At 39.5% G+C, this 22,034-nt stretch overlaps 1 protein-coding gene across 3 annotated transcripts in view; it reads left to right on the top strand.

Moving 5' to 3' along the window:
* KIAA1210 (KIAA1210 ortholog) overlaps positions 1-7,323 on the top strand; it is a 56,292-nt gene extending 48,969 nt beyond the window's left edge. For all 3 annotated transcript variants that reach the window (XM_071569812.1, XM_071569813.1, XM_071569811.1), the window contains exons 10-12: positions 401-549; positions 1,038-1,143; positions 4,815-7,323. In XM_071569812.1, coding sequence (XP_071425913.1) covers positions 401-549; positions 1,038-1,143; positions 4,815-4,987 — 428 coding nt within the window. In that variant the 3' untranslated portion in view covers positions 4,988-7,323. The remainder of the gene's footprint in view (positions 1-400; positions 550-1,037; positions 1,144-4,814) is intronic.
* Positions 7,324-22,034: the final 14,711 nt, after the last annotated feature.

Raw genomic sequence — 22,034 nt, 5'->3', positions numbered from 1 at the left:
TGCATTAGGTATGATTATTTTTTTCTACAATGACTTAATTTGAAATATTTAAAAAGTGATAAGATAGCCTGTATTTTACTGTCTACATGAACAAATCCTGGTTATCATACTCATTTAATCTGCTGTGTAAGGATGTTTTTTCAAAGGCAAAATCTGGTTCACAATGAACTCAGCGGGAGTTTTTCCATTGACACAAACGGAAGCAGAGTCAGATCAAAAACTCCAGAAAAAACAAAAAAACCCCAATTATTGCCAAAGACAAAATCATCAGGGAAGGTAATTTTATCTCCACAGTGTTCAAAGGGTATTACAGATGCTGAAGGATTGAAAACATGAAACACTAGCTTTAGGTTGACTTGACCTAAATGGCTTCTTTACTTCAAAAACGCTTCTTTTTTAGAAAAAGTCACCCCATATTTGGAAATTGCTTCCTCTGAACCAGCTTGGGTCTCCATGGCAAAGCTGAAACAAAAGGGATTCCAGGACCACCCTCTTGCCAAAGAACATAAAGCAGAAGACAAAGCTTTGACCAAAGTGGATCAGGAGGAGGTAGAGTATCAAGTAATGTTGCATGGGTGTGAACCCTGACCCAGGTTGCCCGAGTACTTTTGCAAACTGTTCAGTATCATCTTCATGGGAGGTCTTTTATGAGTACTACTCAAAGAAAAATTTACAGGACTGGCCTGTAAAAACACTGAGACTACAACTGATGAAAAGTGAGGATACATGTGACTACATTGTCACAGTGATTAATTTCGGAGATGGATCCTCCTATATGTTCCTTTGTAGTACTCAAACCTGAACCTTTTCAGAGCTTGCTGATTGCCTAGAATGTATTTATGCAGCCCCAGAGCTGCTTTGAGCTGTACTAGCTCCCTCACTGCCTTCTCCCTCCCTCCCACAGGATGTCCCCAGCCATCCTTGTCTGGCTTTTGCTGCATTTCCACAGCCAGGTTTGAGATGTTGCCAGGGTGAGCTTTACGAGTGTCAGTGGCTAGTGGTTAGTTGCATTTTTTCCTTCTCTCCTTATGCTATAGCAAGGGATCTGTGCTAGTGAGAACATACTGAGGAAGAATATGCCTTCCAGCTTGAGCTCCCAGGACAAGAAAACACATATGAAGACCAGTGTGTCTGCAGCAGCAGGTACTCCTTTTCTTTGCATCTTTACATAGTGGCTACAGTTCATACCAGTGAGTGGTGTGGGTGGCAGGTGGTGGAGGAAGATAGATCTGTTTTTATAATCAGCACACTTTATATAAGGCTTGCTCAGACTATAGTTTGTGTATAAATTGATATAATGGCTTGTTCACTCAGCAGAGAAAGCAAGTGAGGAATTTCTATCTCCACTGTCAGTTCATGGGCCAGCATATAAACAGTCTGGTGATTTATTACTGGCCAAGGTCAGTACCAAAGAATAGCAGTTGAAGCTGGAGAGTGTCCAGAAGAGAGCAGCAAAGAAGGTCAGGACTTCTAGACCTCCAGTCAGCCAGGAAATACTGATGGAAGTGGATTTGTTTAGTCTAGAAAAGACAATTCAATTTCCTGTAGAGGCCAAGACTAATCTTTATGACCTGTTTGAGCTTAAAATGCACCAGGGGTTGTTTAGTTTAGATGCTAGGAAATACCATCTAACAGTAAGAGTGAAGTGCAGAATAGCCTGGCTTGCCTACAGAATTTGTGCAGTTTCCATTGCTGGATGTGTTGGAGAGAAAAACATGTATCAAGAGTAACTTAGTCAGAGTCAGTTTCACCCTCAGGTGAACACAGAGGCTGGATGACCCCTCTCCTGATCTGTTAGCTGTGTTTCTGTATAATAAAGATTCAGAGGAGGAGGGTGACTCAGACATCGTGACTCACATTACCTCTTCCAAGGCTTCTGCCGGGCTGCAGCTTATCCCTCCCTGCTTGCTCAGTGTGGTGCCAAACCTCAGACACACGCTCCAGCTAGACATAGATTAAGCTGGTTCTTCAGCTGTAAGAGCATATTGTGCCAGCTGAAAGCTATTGATTTCAGATACTGCCTAAGAAGATAAGAAATGCCCCACTGTGTCAGAGTCATGGCCTTTCCTTTCCAGATTCCCATTGCTGGCACAGTAGGAGATGCTATCTAGAGAGACCACATGCACCTGGACATTTTTCCCTTGTAGTCTGCCAGCATCCAGAATTGTTATATTAGAGATATTATGTGATACCTCTGTGCTGCTCCCTGTAGTAGTTGTTTCTAGAGCTATTACCCATTTCTGAATCTACAGGTTCTACAAAATAAGTTTTCTCCCTTACTACGGGTGGCTGACTGCCTCAGGATGTGTGCACCAGCACAGAGGCTCTGCTGTTGGTTGCCAGCTAACTGTGTGTGTGATTAACACATTAGAGCTTTTAAAAAGGGTTTTGTTACAAACCAGCTTTGCCTTGCGGTTTTACGTGCAAAGTGAGAGATGAAACAACAGGCCAAGATTTTTCCTTAGATTAGGCCTTTCTTTGAAAGGCTGGCACGAACAGGCTGGATTTCTCTGTGTTGAATCATCTAAACCATTGAAACCCAGCAGCCTTCAGTCAAAATTTGGAACTTCACGAAGTATTCTGCTACTGGTTTACTAGAACTTGCACTCTTTGTGGTCCTTGCAGCAGAATTAGTTTTTGTGCACCACCTCTTCCCAAGAATTGGCCTAGTTTCCTGACATCCAATGGGTGTTTCCTCGCCTCCAGAGGTAGCATTTATAGGCATATTGTAGCATTCCACACCTTGAACATCACGAAAAGCTCTGACTAGTGCTGATGTTTAGGGAAAACACTGCTCCTCTGCTCCTCAGAAAACCATGCCCTATTGTTCAGGAAATGTTCAGCACTGTCTACATGTGAGTAGGAAATTGGGAATCCCAAAATGTAACCTCTCCTTGATTTGATTCCCGTTTGCACAGCCAGCAATTCGTCTAGTTTAAGGTGCTGGTGGGGGAAAGTATGTAGATTTAATATCCAGAGGAATAACTAATTTGGATCATGGGTTTTTGGCATATGTCAACTGTTAGCAGTTTTCTTAATGGATGCTTGAGGTTTTCTGTGTGATCCACACACACTGTGTGCAACAGTAAGAGCCGGGACAGCTCAAGGTCAGCTGAGTTTGGAAGAGAATTCCAAGACATCATTTCCTTACTTTACTGAGTGTGACCATGTTGTTATTGCTGCATGGCAGCCCACATGACAGCCAGTGTCCTCTTGCTCTCCCGCTTCACCCTAAACACTGTAAGGTTGGTCCCAAAGCCTGTCTTCCTGCAAATAGGAACAAGCCACTGTTTGGGGGTTTAGTTTTTACCCTGTTCTGTTGATACCATGCAAACAATTTCAGAGTTGTTTTTGCTTATTACAAAGAAAGAAGTCTCACAAAATGTGGAAATTAACTTTCAAAATCAAAATTTTAGTAACACTTAAATTCCTTCATCTTCTTAGATACTTCTGAAAATTTGCTGTGTATATAGAGCTGCAGCCTCTTTCTAATGGATGTTATACTTCCCCCAATATTCTGAAGTACATTTTACCTCCTGCCAGAACAACCAACTAGCATTTTTAAAAGACCAGAGATATCCTGAGTGAAAATAGGGAAGGAACTACTTTGGCTTTGCTCCAGAGTGTGACTAATGGAGTTGATGGATACTTTCCATTGATTTCAGTGCAGAGAAGATCAAGCTTCTTGTACTTAACACTGCTTAAGTCCCCATGTGGCCCCTGTTGTGCTGGAGCACAGTAGCCTCATGCCTGCCTCACACCACACACAGACTGCTCAAGTATGAGAAAAAGTTGAATTTTCTTAGTTTGACTGACACAGAAAAGAAGTACTGCCTGCATTGAAATGGATGGAGAGAGCATAATGATGAAAAGACTTGTGAATCACATCTCAAGAAATGATAGCTGCATTCCCTGAAGTCCCATTCTGGGCTGTCTGTCTGAAGACATTAATTTTGAAAAATTTCAAACAATATGAACAAAGTGCCTCTTCTAAATAGACACTCAAAGACATATGAGGAGCATTATCTGTACTCCGTTATGCTTTGTGAGGATGACAGGTTTCTGTTAGGCTGCATCAAGAGGAACACTTTGCCCTACCAGAGTTTCACCTTTTTGGCTTGAAAGTCAATGAATATAAAGTGTTGGTTTCATCCCTATCTAGTATTTAATAATACTGCTGCAGCAATGTTTGTGTTATCAGTGAAGACTGAAAAAAAAAATCTTTAAGTCTCCTCAGTGTTGAAAAACATATATCAGTTACTTTTAACCCAACAGCTACCCTAGGGTGATCCTTACCCTGCAGATATTTTTCTTCCATTTTCCTGTATACTCAGGATTATTATTCCTAGATTTTCTTGAACTCAGAGAGCAGAATTAGCCTGTGGAACTCATTGCTGTGCTCTGTGATGGAAATCAAAAGCTGAAAAGACTTAAGAAATTAATTAGCCAACAATATGAATTAGAAAAATAACTGGGGCTGTAGTCTCCACATGCTTGAAGAATTTTTTAGGAATATCCTCATTATCAGGGCTTAGACTCTTGTTTCTGGGGCTGAGGAGAAGATTCTTTTATGGACATATTACTCACTAACAGCTTAGGTTTGATTTTCCCATTGCCATAGCTGGTCTTTGCCATTGCTGTAGCTGGACCAGATAGTGCCAGAGATACCCAATTTAACAAGAATTCTGACTTAGTTGTGAGTCAGAAGCATTTTGGGCAGTAAAACTATTGCTTTAGAGAGAGGGAAATATTGGCAGAAATTGAGTCTTTAACTCTAGCCTTCTGATGAGTGATGGATATCTTCTTGTTGGCAGGTAAAGTTGAACCTATTTCTCAGGAAGCATCTGTGATTCCTGCTGTTGAAAAGGAAACAAGGCACTCCTCTAACCTGCCAATGACACCCTGCAGTCCCGCTGAACCACCGTGGCTGTCCCTGGCCAAGAAGAAAGCCAAAGCATGGAGTGAAATGCCCCAGATTGTACAATAGCAAATGACAGGGGCATCCTTCTTTGTATTGCCAATAGTTGCATTAACTCCATTTAATCCCATCTTTACTATGACCATTTTTTTGAGAAATGAGAGCCTTAAAACTTTTGATCAGACTGTAGTATGTAAATACACGATGAAGAAATGCCATTGCAGGCTTAATTTGATGTATTAGGAAACTAAACATTTCCCACTACCAAACACTAGGAAAATTTGATTAACTTTTATATCCTTACACATCTGATGGTGATGTTCTAAGAAGATATGCTTCAGGCTTTTGAAACATTTCTCTAGCAAAATTAATTTTTAAAGTTTCTTTTAAAGAAACCTTTTCTTTTAAAGACCATACAGTATTTTGTACAGTTTCTTTGAACTAAGAAATTAGTGTATGATATAAAATGGATACAATGCTGGGCACTGACGCATCATGACTCATGGGCATTGATGTCATCACTCTTTTTCCTCTAATGCTCTGGGATGGGCAGTCTGACTTTGCTTCAGATTGTTAATGGACCTGCTTTTTATTAGCTGGAAAATTTAAACACACTGTGAGGTGGAGTAATTCTGACTTTTGTGTGGTTTGAAGTCACAGCAGTGTGGGTGTTGTGCTTTGCTCACAGATATCCACTGGGATGGCCCAGAGCCACACACCTGTTCTCTCCTATGCACTGGAAAACCATCACACTGTTGTGTGTACTCTGCTTTTGGTTCCACCTTCAGAAATCTGGGGTAACTTAGATATTTTGCTAAAAAAATCCCTCCTTTCTTTAATTATGGCAAAGAGTGATTCTTTCTGTATGTGAGATTCCTTGAGCAATTGTCTCTCTTAAAGAGTGTATTGGGAATGAGATCTCTCTGCTCCTTAGAAGGTGGCATCTTGTTCTCAAGAAATGCCGTGCTCCATGTTCATGTGGATGTGTATTTAGTCAGTTCCATTTGATAGTAGTGATAAGAGGGGCATCTGCTTTCCTTCTTGTTCCCTCAGTCTTTAACCCGTAATTCAGCACCAGTCTGAGAATGTGCAGCTGGGGCAGGATTATTCTCTTGCAGTCACTTAAACTGACAAAAGTTTTGCTGTCGACTTTGAAGGATGCAGACATTTAAAAAAGAAGGTTTGTAAAATGATGTTAGTGGTTTGAGTGGCAGTGGCACTTACTGGTCCTTTTCAGTTCTTGCAGCATTGCACATTACATAGCTTTGGCTTACAGTCAGTGCAAAATCCGAAGGCTGACTTGACTGATGGACCCTTTTAGCTGGAAAGTTGGTAGATACTTTTAAGGATAATATTATCTGTTGATAGGATTAACTGCAAAACAAAAAATTTGGTTTCAGGTCAGTTCAAGCAAGACTTTAATTTTCCAGTCTTGGCCTGAATTTAATAAATAACTCTTGCAATTTGAAAACAGTATTAATAAGGAGCTAGACTGTGATTTTTTTTTTAATATAGGTGAAAACTTACTCACCCAAGTAGACTTGTAGCTCTGGATACTCATTATTCTGGACTAACACCAGAAAGAGTAGGAGTTTCACACTGGCTTGGTAATCAATGTCTATTTTATTACTTGTTTTTCTCTGCTTTAGGAAGCATATCTTCTCTTACAAAGAATTGGAACATTTTTATTTCTCTGAAACTTTTGAGTGTAATGTAAATGAACATAGTCAGCTTTGGTTCTTGAAGTTTTGTACAACTGCCATCCTATCAGAAGGGTCCTGACCCTGTAAAATATGGGCATTTCTGTATTCAGCAAACTTTCTTCTCTTTTTATTAATGTGGATTGTGATCCTTCACCCAAAGTACTGCAAATGATACTATAATCCCTTTTTATCTGTGTTTGCTTTTGATCTTAATATTGTTCCTGTCTTTTATGTTTGGTATGTATATATGTTTTTGTAATCCTTTTCTTGAAGGAACCCCATTTGTATTCCATTCCCATATTTGGTTTACTATTAAATGCTGTTGCCAGTGATGGTGGTACAATTTCTTGGAAAAGAAGACGGATGGACTGCTCTCATTCATTAAGGAAAAAAGAAAAAGCAGGTCTTTGGTCATTGCTCTCTATACATGGATATGCTGCACAGATTTTGTTTTGAGGTGATTTTGTGTGCCCGAAGACTGATCACCATGACTTGTCAGACTAAGAAACTTTTCTAAATGTAGCTATTTAAAAGTCTAAAATATCACTAGAGAGCTGATGGCTCTCCTTTTGTTCTGGAGTGTTGGCTTGAAGGAAGGTTGTAGGAAGCCCTGAAAATACTTGTTCGAATGTGCTGCAACAAGCTGCTATAAAACACTTTGGGTGTGCATTAAAAAAGAAGGAAAACACAAGAGAATCATGGATTTTACATTTGAAATTCACTGTCATTTTGGATTTCTGAAATTGGTGTTTTCAAGTTTCTCTCTGCAACTAAGATAACAAAAAGCATGTAGAGAAAACATCCAAACTGAGTCTCCTAATCACATGAGGTTAAAAGATGGGATTTTAAGAGAAATATTGAAATATCGGTGATTTATTGATGCATTTATGAAAGTTGGAAGTTCTATTAGCATGGTTTTGATTTCCTGTTGCCCTAGTCTAGTTTTCATGTGTTCAGTTAGTAAAAACAACTATTATAATAAGCTCCTTTTGGAGGATTATTTCTAGGCACAGTCACCATCTTCGAAAATAATCAGTGTTGAAGTGTGGAGTGCATTGCAGAATGTCACTGTGAGGTTTGGCAGCTCAGGATCTGTAGTGGAGGATCTGGAAATCTGCCCCTGAAATTCCCTGTGCCCAGTCCAGGGACTGGGCTGGATTTCGGTGCCTCTGTGTGACAGCAGAGGGTGCTGGAGCCTTCCCCAAGCGGCGCAGAAGTGCCCGGTAATGGAGAAGGAGGATTTCAATGTGTTTGTATGTGCACTGTTAACGTAAAGGGACAGCACTAAACACTGGCCCTTCTCGTGTTAAAGTTTGGATAGAGAGAACCACCCCTAACAAATTACATTATGTTTTTTTAAGGGCTATACTCTAAAATAGTAAATGTAATTTTTTTGAAGTATTACAGCAGAAATTCTAAGCTTAGGAAAGCTGTAACTCCTGAGTTAGTGCCACCTGCTCTGCTAAGTGCTTTTGAGATCAATACAGGAAGGATATTAGCCTGTGAGAGACTTTGTCCTTTAGAACTGCTCCTGGAAGGTGATACATGTGAATGATACAGGTAATGAGAGATGTGATTAGCAGCCTACTAAAGAAGGCAAACAATTCTCTTTGTCATTTCCTCCAGTGTGTGTTGGCCTACCTACAATTTTATTATTTATTCATAATTCATATAAATTAATATTTTATAAGGTTTAACAAACTTGTCTCATCAGCCATCACCAAAATGTTAGTAATGATGATGTGAAACCTCTTGTATTTGGGGAATCTGAGCATCTGTTTAGAATTTTGACCTTGATTTTTTGCTTGCTGTAGTTGTTGAATTCTGTCTCTTCTATATTGTCAGGAATTATTGCGCTCAAACTATCAGTATTTGTTACAGGCTACAACCTGGGTTGGTTCTTGGTGCAGAGGTTCACTAAAACCTTTGTTTCTCACTGAAGATGTCTTTTATGGAAGTACACAGGTGAAATAAACTGTAAGTTCTGAACTTGGACCACAAACCCATTTATCTGCCCAGAACAAAAACATTGTTTGGGTATTTCCATCTGGATTATTGAAGAAGTGTGGCTGGATGATGATGAATGACAGTTCAGGTTGAGAAACAAGAAGCTCAGAGTGGGAAGCTGCAATTCAAGTTACTCTTCCATAATGGGGTGGGTCTAAACCTGAGGAAGGTACCGAGGGGGCCTTTAAGTGGAGGCTCTTCATACATTTCTCTCTGCACATGAGGGAGCAGAATGTGATGAGTTCTTGTAAATGACTGGAAATACATCAGAGATGCCCACTGCCACCCACAGCTTTTTTTTCCTTTTTTTCATTTGGTGCACTCCATATGTTTTCATTTCATTTGGTCCAGGAGAGGTAACCCTTCTTTACCAGACCTTGTTCCTTGCTCTGGACCACATTAAGCAGATGAGCACCATGACTGCACTGCAAATCAAACCTGGTTGTGACCCGTTGGTCAAGTTCACAGCAGCACAGCACTTTAAATGGAATTTCTGTATGGTTTGTGTGTTAAAAATGCAGCTTCTCAAGAGTGAGCTAAGCCAAAGTTTTGCAGTTTCCTCTGACCTGAGGGGCAGATTATTGACTGGAAAATGTGAGATGCTATTTTTATTCTTATTGTGCTAGGAGTGATCTAAAAAGAAGCTATTTTAATAGCTGTTGATTTTTTTAGAGGCAGTTCAAAGAAGAAAAATCTGGAGGCAGATTATCTAAACAGGATTATTAACTGTCAATTCTTAGACTGATCTGTAAACCAAGTTAGTCGCTAAACAAGAAACAGGTGTGGAAATGGCTGAAGTGTGGAGTATTTTATTTCTATAATTTTGTATGATGTAGAAATGAAAAGGCAGCAGGAAGGGATTGATAAATAACCTACATGGAAAAGGTTTTTTGAAAATCTCATTCCAGCTTTTCTCTCTTTGCCTCAGAATATTTCACTTCTATCTATAAACATTCTTATTTTTCATTTGTGGATCAAAACCAAGTTTTATTTAACCTGTTTTGTAGTCACCTATATTTTACAGAATTTGGTTGAAAAGCTAACAAGCCCAAGATCACCTCCCTGTCAATACTGGCAACACTGTCTTGTTCAAAGTTCATTCTAACCTACATGGTTAAGCTTAATTTTCCCTATTGTACCATTCTGACTCCGAATTAGTTTTGTTTTACAGGTATTTTTCCAACACAGAAGAGTGAGGTTGGCTGCTTTAAAATTAGAACCTTTCCACATTGAATGTTTTTCTGTGGCATTGAGGTAACTTTTTCCAAGTTACACAATAAGTTCACTGTAGCAACTGCAGCAATATAGGGGGAAGGGTTGAAGTCCTGGGGCTGTGTTGTGTTTCCATAGAGTTTAAATTCCATGCAACAGCCTTCCCTAATGGTGTCATTGGCACTGCTGAGAGCTGACAGAGCAGGAGGAGATGTTGCTGGCTGGCTCTGTGTGTTGTTCAGGCTGTGCTAAATACCAGCATCTCTGGTGACGTGGGCAGAGGGGGTAAAGTGACAGTCACTGAGATGCAGTGCAGGGGTGACAAGCACTCCAAAGGTGCAGCATTTTACCAGTTGTGCCTGTGGGATGAAATAACTTCACTGGACTTTGTGAGCCGTGGGAGCATGTTTTATTCATACAGGAGTAAATACAGTGACATTGCTGTCACAGCTAGATGTACAAATTAGGATATATCTAGATTAAATTAGAGCTGTGTTTTAAACACAAGAGGCATTTACTCAGTTTGAATCCTGACTCATACATATTTCAAAGAGGAGGAATAAATATCTGTTTTAGTAGAGCATTTCATTCGTAAGGAGAGTTCTACCCAAAGATGAGTGACCTGATCTGTAGTTGCATGAAAAGAAATCAGAACAGTGCCTCATTTTATGTTTTAATTTCCATTTTGACAAAACAGTTTATTTCATAAGCATCCTTAGCATTATGATCCCCTGTTAAAAAACTTGTTTTCTTACTTTGCATTGTTTATAAAATAAGAGCTTTGGCTGTTAGAAGTACTACATATTGTGCTAGAATAATTATGGGAAATATACAGATTGCATGTAAAATGCTGGAATAATCAACATCACTTCTTATTTCATATTTATTTAATAGTTTCAGAGCGTGACTTGCTATGAAAGCCCAAATTCTGCAAAGTACTCTGTCATGGATCAGTATGGGCTGGGGCTTGGACTGACCCTGTGGAGCCTGTCGAAGGGTAGACTGCAGGTCTAGTCCTACTCTTGGGTGGACACACTGAAAATTGAGTTTGGCTTCTTTTGGGAGATGTTTAAGCAAAGTAGAACAAAAACTTTTAGAAAAGTATGCCATTTTTTTGATAGTCAACCATGTCATACAAATCCAAGCAATGTAACTTGGGGGTTGAAATGACATGGGCTGATGTGACAGAATGTAATAGCCAGGTGGGGGTTGGTCTCTTCTCTCAGGCACTCAGCAATAGGACAAGGGGGCATGGGCTTAAGCCCTGCCAGGGGAAATTTAAGTTGGATATCAGAAAAAAATTCTTTACAGAGAGAGTAATCAGGCATTGGAATGGGCTGCCCAGAGAGGTGGTGGATTCACCATCCCTAGAGATTTTTAAACACAGATTGGACGTGGCGCTGGTTGCCATGATCTAGTAAATGGACTAGAGTTGGACCAAGGGTTGGACTCGATGATCTTGGAGGTCTTTTCCAACCCAATCAATTCTATGATTCTATGGTTGCAATCTTGAGTCCAACCACCCTTGGATGAGGGAAAAGTAGGGTCTTACCACTTACTGCTGGGAATCCAAGTCTGGTAGCCAAGTCCTTGTGCCTCCAGGGCTTCGACTTGCTGAGTGTGCATACAGACACACTGCCATGACTAATTCAACTTTAGACCATGCCACTCCTTTAGAAAGACAGTTTGTATCTCTGGAAAGCTAACAGCATAGCATAGGGGGCTGGAATAGAGGGGTGGGATGCCTGGGCCCCTCTGTGGGGACTTCAGGTGCTCCAGACCTTATTCCCATTTCTGCTTCACCTTCTTTGCCCTGGCCAGGAGTCTGAAACAGGGTTTGGATGCAATAGGGGGTGTACTAGGAGGTTGGTGTGCCCAATCCCCAGTCCTGTTCTGGGTACCAGAGTCCCACGGACTGAGCCAGCCTTGAGCTCCTGCTGCAGGAAAGCAGCAGTGCCCGTGCTGCCCGGGAGCCACTCGTGCTCTCTCCAGCCAGGAGCAGTGGCTCAGCTTCCTGCAGACACTCTGCAGGCGGCTGTGTCTCACAGGCACAGAGCCTTGACATTTATTTACTCTCCCCTAGTGTTTCCCTTGCTGTGCTGATGTAACCAAGGCCATTGCATAATAACCCAGTCTTCAAAATTTCTTTCTCGTAGCTTTTGCCATGTGAAAGAAGTTGAGCCAGCAATGCTGGCGGTGTCCAGAGCTAGAGCTGCTGGAACATCTGATTCCTTTGCCCCGGACAGGCAGTTTGTCAGTCTTCTCACTCTGTTTAACAATGGGGATTTCAGAAGTGTGCACACACACTTTTGTATTGACTGAACAGATAAATCCAACTGTTTCCCAGACAGGACTCATACTTTTGCCAGACTTATGCATTTATTTTTATTAAAAGTATGGGTCTGTAACCACAGCATTGCAGCAAAGATTTTTTGTTTCAGGGAGTGATTTAAACAACAGCAGATTTTATGCAATTTTCCAAAGAAATGTAAAATAAGGATTTTAGTCCTGAATGGCACTTCAGGCTTTCTTTCAGATCTTAGGAACAGCTCTCTCAGACAGAAACAAATCTGCTAAAGCCAGTGGAATTAGTTTGGTCTAAATAAGATTATAATTATGCCATTCTGTTTCTGTATTGCTAAAAAATAAATTTCAGTAGACAACTTAAGGTCAAGTCTCCTTCTAGCTATGCCAGAAATATTGTGAATTTGGGGGAAATTGCCCCAGATTCACACTATCTGATAGTTTACAGTGAAAAAATGGTTTAATAAGTGTCTGTGTTTCCTAGATAGAACTTGACTTGTAATTAACCCTTGTCTCTTACTAAGAATACTATTTCATTGGCTTCCTTGACTTCCTTGGTGTCCCCGCAGATATTTCTTCCCCGAACTTTCCCAAGATGGGAGATTTCTCAGGCCAACCCCAATTAAATCAGCGAAGTGGCACCAGATTGGATGTCCCCTGTCCTGCAGCTTTACTGATGTGATGTGATGCCCGTGGTGTAATGACTGTTAGATTAGAACTGACCAGCATCACCTGACTCTGAGAGAAAGGACAGCAATCTCACATCTCCCTGCCAAACACAGTGTAGGCATTTCCATGGGCATTCACAGCACCCTCTTCAGTTATGTTTGCATTGATGGGGGACCCAAGTAGAAGGCTACGCTTGAGTTAGATAGAAAGTTCTCCAGAGTTCAGCAAGAATTGAGGTTTTGATTCTGTGTGTTGTGGAACTCTTAATTCAGATGCACTGCTCTGGTCCAAATCTGGATCTGAATTCCCCCAAAGCTTGGGGATATTTGGAAGACTATTTATGGGTTTAAACCCATGCAATTTTCTCATTCTTATAGACTGTTCACTTTGCACTCTGTTAATATACAGCCTAATAGCAGAATAGCTGCTGCTATCAACACATAATCATAAATATTTCTACTAATAGCCCAAGCCTGACATTCTGACTTTAATTAATCTGATTATGTTTAATCATAAATTGTAGTAATGCTTTGGAGATATTTTTTAACTAGTGAGGCTGCTAATCAGTTTTGTGAAATTGGCATTCACTGGGCTAGGGAATTACCTTGCTTAAAGGCAATATTAATCCCTGGCTGAAAAGATGACTCTACTATCTTTTTATTTCTGCAATCATCAGTCTAACCTTTACTCTTCCCCCCCCCCCCCCCCCCCACCGTATTGTGGTGAAGAATATTATATTCATTTGAAAGAAATCAATTTATGGGGAATGGTTCATCTACCACATGAAAAATAGTTTCGAGGTGGGTCTTAATTTATTTTGGCTTTCTGAAGTCTTTGATCAGTTAACAGCTGCGTGCTTGAAGCACAGAAATGAAAGCTAAACTGATGGACCTGTGACCCTTTATCACAGAAACAGCGAAGTGCCTGTGAGTCTAATGCTGACGGGCCAAATTTGTCTGGCTAGGAAGGGCTGAAAATAGGAAGTTGGTTTCCGTTCTGGTTTCCCAGAGGAGTGTGTGTGTGTGTTAGGGCTCCAGAGAAGGCAGAGAGTAGACACAGAGCTTTTGCCTTGTTTTTTAGAAGAAATCCCAATTCCTCTCTTACCTGATACCTTGTGCAAAGATGTTTCCTGAAATGTAAAAGTTCTGCAGGTTTGCCTTCGAGCACTGACTTTCTGTAGAAGCTTGTCCAGCATCTTTTATGCTCTGGTGAGGCAAGGCTTGGGAGACCTGCACGTCCCTGCAGGAGTTGTGGAGGGTTAACTTTGACCAGTGTGAAATGATGGCTTTGTGTTCAGTGCCTTTGCTGAACTATCACTGATGCAAACTGCCTCCACAGAATAAACCCAAGGTAAACTTTTCTTAAAGGAATGAGAAAAAAAGTTGGTCTCTGGCAATGAAAAGCTGATTTTATTTTAGGCACCTCAATATATGAGTGAGGACGTAATCTGATTAGCACATTTACAAGAGAAATGAACCAATGGGAAGGTGAAAATATTAATAAAAGTTAGTTGATTTATACTCAAACTGGCCTTTAAATTTGCAATATATGCTGTAAGAACATGCTTATATAACCTCTATTTCTATTCATAAAGGTTTATGTGGGTCTATATTGAATTATGCATTTAAAATTAATCCACTGAGGCAGCCCACTGAGATGCCACTTCTCATTTAGTAACTGCATTAAGGACTTTGTGCTTCATTTAGAAATTGTGAGAAGCTTGCTTTGTGCTGTGGAGAGGAACTGGCCTGCCAGATTCAGACTGGCTATTATAGGGGGTTTAAAACAACCATCTCTCTGTCTCTCTCTTTCTGAGTTACCAGTAAAACTCTATTCTTGACTTGTGTAACCCAACTCATGCAGCTTGGCTGAACCTGACAGACCCAACAGACTTGTGTCAGATTCTTAGAAGAGATTAATGAAGATTTTCTTCAGAAGTTTGGAACAGCTGATTCTGCCTTTGCAAGGCTTTGGGGACCCAGGACAAATAGATGCACACACTGGGGTTTTACACCAACAGCTGTAATTCAAATTTTTAAAGTGTCTTGTTTGCGTAGCTTTCCATTTGCAAAAGGGTCAAGAGCTCTCCTAGATGTTTGCATGAATTTTGTTCTAAGAAATCTTAGATTCTTAGTTCTTCTGATTTGCATTCTTGAAGTGCAGTTTTGCCTCTAAAATGGCTGCAAAGGTATTGTGAGGCTCTGTGCCTGAATTAAAATTCTTTACCTTAAAAATAAAATATACCAGTTCAGCATATCCACACTGTGGTGTAAAATACAAATTGACATATTTATGTTGCCTATCTCATTGATCATGAAAAATGACTTGTAGGAATGACTGCCTTTATTGAGTCTGGACAAACCTGTTGCTTTCCTATTCTGCTTCTGGTTGTTACTGTTTTTATTATTAAGATAGAGCTTGGTGGCCTTAGTTTAAAAAATTATCAAATGCCTAGCAAGGCTTTTGGTTTGTATTTCTCATTCTGTGAACTGTACTCATGCTGCCAAGGTATTCAAGTGTCTGCTGAGTATTTAAGAAGTTAATTCTGTTTTGCTCTCATGCAGAGTTGTGCACCTCCTCTTCTGTTTCCCACCACATTTGTCCCTGGTCCCTTGTGTTCTCCATTCCACGTTGCAGATAGTCTGGAGCCACCTGGAAGCTCCTCACCTTCTGTGTGTTTGTGCTTCTGCACGTTGGATGACTGACTTGCAGTTTCAGGTCTGAATGGAGGTGGGAGAAATGGCAAATAAATTGGTTAAAAATCACCCACCTGGTTCAAAACTTCTGAGATGGTGGATGGGCAGGATCGTATCGTAAGTGAAGACTCTGTAGAAAATGAGGCTAAAAGTATAAACAAGAAGAACATTCCCTCACTTCTACATTCTGTCTCCATTTACAGTCGGCAAACAGAACAACTTGTTTGGTTTACTGCTTTATTTTTGTTTGAGAGAGTTAATATGTGTGATTTACTAGAGGGAGGCTAAGTTGAAGAAAAGGATTTTTATGTAAGTACAGAAAGTGCCTATTCCCCTGATAATTTTTATCTGCTTTGGGATTAAATTCCATAGTCTAGTTTCAGCTGCTATGAAAATTTTGTGTCTTGCATTTCTGACTGTGCTATACTAGATGAGAGTTTCACTGCTGCAGGGTGCTGTGCAGCCAGGCCCAGAGAGGACTTTGACTCTCTCTAAATAGAAGCAGTAGGTAAGGTAAATAGCATTTATATATAATGACCTTATTTTAAAATAGTCTAGCCTTTTCCAGATCTGTGACAAAATTAAGACTGATATCCTCAAAGTTAGTTAGGTGTCTCATTAATGCAGTGGAGAACTGGATGTCTGAGTATTTGGGGACTTGAAGTTAAATTGGAAAGAAATGAACATCTCGAGGAAAGTTCAATAGATCAGAAACATCTTTGTCTCACCATTTTCAAGATCCCTTTGAAGTTTATTTGTGTTTAGATTAATGGTAAATAAGATAATAAAATTAAAGGTTCATTTTGATATGTGAAAAGCAACTGGTTGCATAACTGTCAAGTAATGAAACCTATATTTTTGTCCTCTGCATCCTGAACATCTGTGGCCTATATTTAATTGTAGTTTTCATCTTCAATTTGAAGAAACAATATTTAGCCTGAAGACAAAAGTGATCTATGTAGTGAAATCAGCTAAATAGTGTGGCTGTGTCTCACTTGCTAACAGAAAATGCATTTTTATACATGTTCTAACTTAGAAATTTTATTCATTTCATAGTTTAAGTACAGTTAGAATACTCTGCTGTTCTGAGCAATGTGAAGAATGGAAGTATTAAGACATAGAGGGACTGTAACTCCAGAGGCACAGGTGCATAAGGATAGAAATGTGGGGCCACATTGCAGCATCAATTTTTAAGCAGAAATCCATACTGATTCCAGTAGGAAGTAATTCTGATGAAATATTGATGAAATGATGTGATATGGCCCATGGGCAGGAAATAACAAAATGTGCAAAGTAAAGCAAGATGGTACAAGCAGGGAAAATAACATGAAATGCAGAACCAAAGGGAATGAACAACCTCAGAAGTAATACTACTGAAAAATCTGGAGCATGATGTAGAAAAAAGGTTTTACATAAAGTGGCAATGTGAAAATGTCATCACCTCTCAGGCACATTGGCAGATGCAATCTGTATTTTGCAGGTGGTCCATATAATGAACCAGATGAGATTTCTGTTTCAGTCAACCTCCTTTTTTTGACTTGTAATTCAAATTCAAATGCTAATCTGCATTTGTGACTCAGAAATCTCTAAGTGACATCCTTATCAAAGAAAAAAAGAGATGTAACCTTCATGTAGAAATAGAAAGGTGAGGTTTGAAGGATGTTCCTTAATCTTTTTAAAATGAAGGCAGTCAAAAGTTTCTGAGGTATTTGCATTCAATTTCCTTCTACATTATTGTAGCTCTTAAATTCAAGGTCTGCATAGGCTTCTTAGCCCATGTCTGAGTTGCAAATCAAGATGTCTGCAAGTGTACACTGATGAAAACAAAGAAAGTTATGAAGTTTTAATTTTAAAACAAATTCTGTTGTTTGATGTAAATCTTAGGGTTCCCAGGCACAATCTTAATGAGAGTTCTTGAGGTAAAACAACAGTTTGCTCCAAACACAATATGATTTATTTCAACAAAGGTAAGGAATTCTAAACCTCTATGTGATGAAATAAATAGTTGGTCTGTCTGGCATGGGATGGGCTGGTTAATGGTTCACAGCCATGGCATTAAAAAGCCTCATCAATGAGGTGTCCCAGTTACATGCATTGAAGGTGGAAATATTTTCATCTACTATTAAAATGTAAATCTACTTGTATTTTGCCAGAGACACATTAAGTATTTTGAGAGTTTTCTAACACATTCCCATTCATTTCCCCCCATTGGATGTGCAGATTAAAAAGAACACAAAAAAGGAGCCCTTAAAACATACACCAATAACACATGCATATTTATGCAGCCAGCAGTTTCCTTGTTTAAAGAGAATGTTCTAAGAAGTAAATTTCACAATTTTCTGAAATAGCAAGGACATTTAAAGAGCATCTGTGGATTAGTATGAGTAAGTTTGTTCTGTGAATTGCTTAAAAAGAAAACAGTCTCTTCCTAAGTATTGCAACAAATTGTTCCCAGCACTTCAGCTTAATACAATAAATGAAAATTCAGAGGAAGCAACACAATATTGGATGAACCTGCTTCAGAACATTGGCTCAGGCCACAAAGCAAGTAATTAACAAGCTGAATGAAGCATTTAAGCCCACGCCTTATCATTTATGTAACTAACCTTTGAGTTTTGGACGCACTGGTATGCTGCAGAGAAGCCTACACAGTGTTTCTTTTATGTGTGTGTATTGAGCAAATGGGAAATGCATACCCTGCCATTTGTTTTTCACATTTTCAGCACTTATCAGAGTTCTCTGGCTGAGTGATCTTATATTGCAAAAATGTACGCCTCTTGGTCCTTTTTTCTGTAGTGCAGTACAAATCTAGACAAGCCTCAGCCTTGTTATGTGTCGGGGGCGATGTATTCTACTTTTAAGGGCGCTTTTGAACTTGTTTAAAGCATCATTAGTAGCAGTAGAAAAGAATTAATTGAATGCCACTTTTCACCAAAGAAGTGAGCAATAAAAAGAGTGACAGGGATTCTGCATACTCCTTGTTTATGGAGGAAGCCTTCACAAACAGGTTTGAAAATAAACCATGAATGCTGTGAAGCAATGAGTTCTGAAAAGACGTAGTTTCAATTCTTGCCACACATGTTTTTCCCATCCAGAGAAATACTGGGCATGTTAGGAATGCAGAGGCTGCTGGTGACAACATCAGTTTCCTATAGAGCCCTCGAGATAGAAGCAGTGAAACATCACCTCTGCACTTGGGGAATGAGTCATTTTGCTTATTAATGTTCTCGCTTTCGTCTCTCCCTCCTGTTCTTTTCCCCATCACTTTAAAACCAGACTTATTTGGAACTCTTGTAAGACAAACACCATTTCTCCTTGGCGGGAGGAAAATAAAATAGCATACTTAACAGGGTTACATAACACACTGCTATGCATGCTTAAAATGAGGTCATTTTGATTAATATATTTATCTGGTGTGCAGCTGTAACAGAAGATGTAATTGTGATTTAAAGAACACCATTTTATTTATTCTCTCTGCCACAGCCTTCACTTTTTGTACGTAATATCCCCAAACCTGATGTGAGTTAGTTGTTAATGTCATAATTTGTGTCCTTGGGCTGTGGTCCAAACCCTCCAAACCCTGGAAAATCATTATAGTGTGGAAATACAACTTCCTTTCTCTCTTCTTTCCTCTGTCAGAAGTTAGGTAAGAATTCTGCAATAATTATGTTTATTAGAAGTTATCCAGCAACATATGAATAGGAGGAAAGAGAATAGAGACAAACTGTGGAAGTCCTTAAAGTTGAAGACCTTGCTGGATGATGGAGAAAGTATAAAGATGAGATGAGGGATAAAGCCAGTTGCAGTGAGCCAGGAGAACAAGCAGAGCAGCACGCTGCAAATGTCTCTAGTATCATCTGTGGGAATGAGAGAACCGGTAGGAGCTGCTTTTGGAATACGAGCAGATGTATTTTTCTTTTGGGATGTTGAACTGCCATTCTTCAAAGTTCTGACGCATCCGGTTCTATTTTGGTTTGATGACTCCCAACCAGACACGTTAGGTGGCTGCTGCTCAGAAGGCAGCATTTAAAAACACTGTGTTTTTCTGTTCCACTCTTTCTGGCAAAAAGCTCGTTATTCAAGTGCTTGCTCTAACCTTTAGTTACCCTGGTTGCATAACTGGAAAGCAGCATCCCACCATGCACTTCTGTGACCCAGTTGTGCCTTTCCAGTAGTGACTTTATGAGTTATGAAAGGTGTGTCTGCCACATTGCTACAGAAACATTTACTCTACTGACCCTGATTTCCTAAATATTATATAGTCCTCCTTCACTAGGAAGTAAAAAACAATGTAAAAGCATGTGAAAAAAACCCCTAATTTTACAATGCTGAATATCCTTGTGTATACTCTTTAGCCTTGATAGAGTTTGGGCTTCTCATTGATAAAAACACTTGTAGAACCCATTTTAAAATCATTAATGCTTCAGTAATCTTTCAAAATGAATTTTAGATGGTACATTCGGTACTAGTAGTCACAGTACAAATCATTGACTCATCCAAGGAAGAACCTGAATAACAATTGCTTTGTTGAACTGATTTGCAGTCTAAATTGTGATTTGCAGCATTCACATTTTCTAGACTGTCTGCAGATTTGCTAAAATCCTTCCACATTATTGTGTCATCTGTTAACCTGTATTCTACTCATGATAAACCTCCAGGTGGATGAGAGTGAATTTCTAATATGTCAAATAGAGAAAACTATTTATTGCTAGTGTTACTTTTACAAAATCTTTCTGCAGCTTGTAGAAAACATAAAAAGGATGTGCTTGGTTTTCTTTTCCATCGCATAATACAGCATAAGTCAGTTATATAAAGTCACTTACATAAATAGCTTAATTCCCCTTTCATTTATATGGAATTATAAATCAAGAGCAGATCTCCTGAAACAAAAGATGTTATGCTGGCATAAAACTGGTATTGACAGGATGTGCAGACTTTCATAATATAGATTTGTTTGGCCAGGGGTTTTTGGGCTTTAACAACTTGAAAGCCATCCTATCCCTGAGATGTAAACTCTTCAGTACATGGCTGGCCTTCACAGCAAAACTTGCTCTTTGCAACAGTGCATGTTTTTCATGTAGCCTCTGTATATTAATTTTTGATATAAATACACAATTTATCTGAGTAGTTTGAAACATATAAAGGCAGCCTGATGACTTTGCTGTAGTGGTAGGCATGACTTAACCAGTTCTTCTACTGTGTAAGTTTCAGAGAACTTGGTATTAGTGACAGCTGACAAAAACCTGTTTGAAAATCAGAAAGACTTTAAAATAAAACCCAGTTGCAGCCCTACAATAATTCAGTAATGCAGTTTCTAGTCTTCCTCGATCTGTACCTGTGGCCAAGAGGCTGATTGATGGCATCCCTTACCTTGTGTTTGGTTATGAGTAGAATGGAACCAAGGCCAGGCAAAACATAACTCCCACAGCAGAGCTAAATAACTGTTGAAACTAAGAACTCAGAACACCTTTTGAAGGTTAAAAACTGTTGCCATACCTTTCACGCAGTCATAGAGAACCACAGGTCAGTAAGAGATATTCCAGGATTTTGTGGCATCTCATCCACAGAGTAAAAAGCATATTCCAGATGACTGACATTTTCAAAGCTGTGGCAGGTCACAGTCAGGAGCCATTCTGTGGCATGCCCTGCCCTTCCCTCAGGAGGGTACACAGTCCTGATCACACCCACAGTGAAGTCAGCACAGGGTCTTGGGTCAGGGAACTGGAAAGTAAAGGCTGACTGGAAGTAGTAGGTTCCTTGAACTGCTTTACATGATAAGAGATTATCCAAAATTGCTAATGATAATCTTAATATGAAGCATTATATAAGTGTAGATGACTCTAGCATATTTCAAATATCATTTGAATCAATCTGTGTAGGTACACTGCTATGAAACAAGAACACAGTGAGCAAGTACTTGGGAAATATTTTGCTATCCTATATTTGGTTTAAATTCTGTTTTATACTGTTTCTAAAACCCCTTTTTCATAACCACTCTTAAAGCTTTCAAATTAAAGTTTTACTTAAAAACAATAGTTTAAGTCAACAGTTTCCCAAGCGAAGTTTCAGTTTTGACTAGTTACTCTTTCCTGATGAAAAAACCACTTCAACCAAAGCACTTCCTCTACTCAGACACAAATATATTTTGTTGTAGAGAACAGCAGCCTTGACATAATGAATTGTTGGCTCACCATATACAGCCTTAGCTTGTGCCTTGGATTCTAAAATAAATGCAGGGCCTGAACATGCTTACATAGAGAGACCAGCAAGCCAGCCTCTGACCCCAGCAGTGGCTGGGGCTTGGGCAGCAAGTCAGAAGCAGGCTACAGCTTGCTTAAATGACAAGGCAAAAGAAGCAGCTCATGCATATATGACTTGCAAAAACTTTGCAAATCTTCATATTTTTAGTAAAATAAACTCTTTAAGTTTATGAATAAAACTATATTCTAGCTTTCTCTGTGAAGCTGATGACTTTGATAACCCTATGGATCTTCTTGTTAAGGGGCCATCACTGAAAACAATCCT

This window comes from Pithys albifrons, chromosome 14, assembly GCF_047495875.1.
Source record: "Pithys albifrons albifrons isolate INPA30051 chromosome 14, PitAlb_v1, whole genome shotgun sequence".
Lineage (NCBI taxonomy): Eukaryota > Metazoa > Chordata > Aves > Passeriformes > Thamnophilidae > Pithys > Pithys albifrons.
Note: the sequence above shows the minus strand (reverse complement) of the source record. Positions and strands in the feature narration are given on the sequence as shown.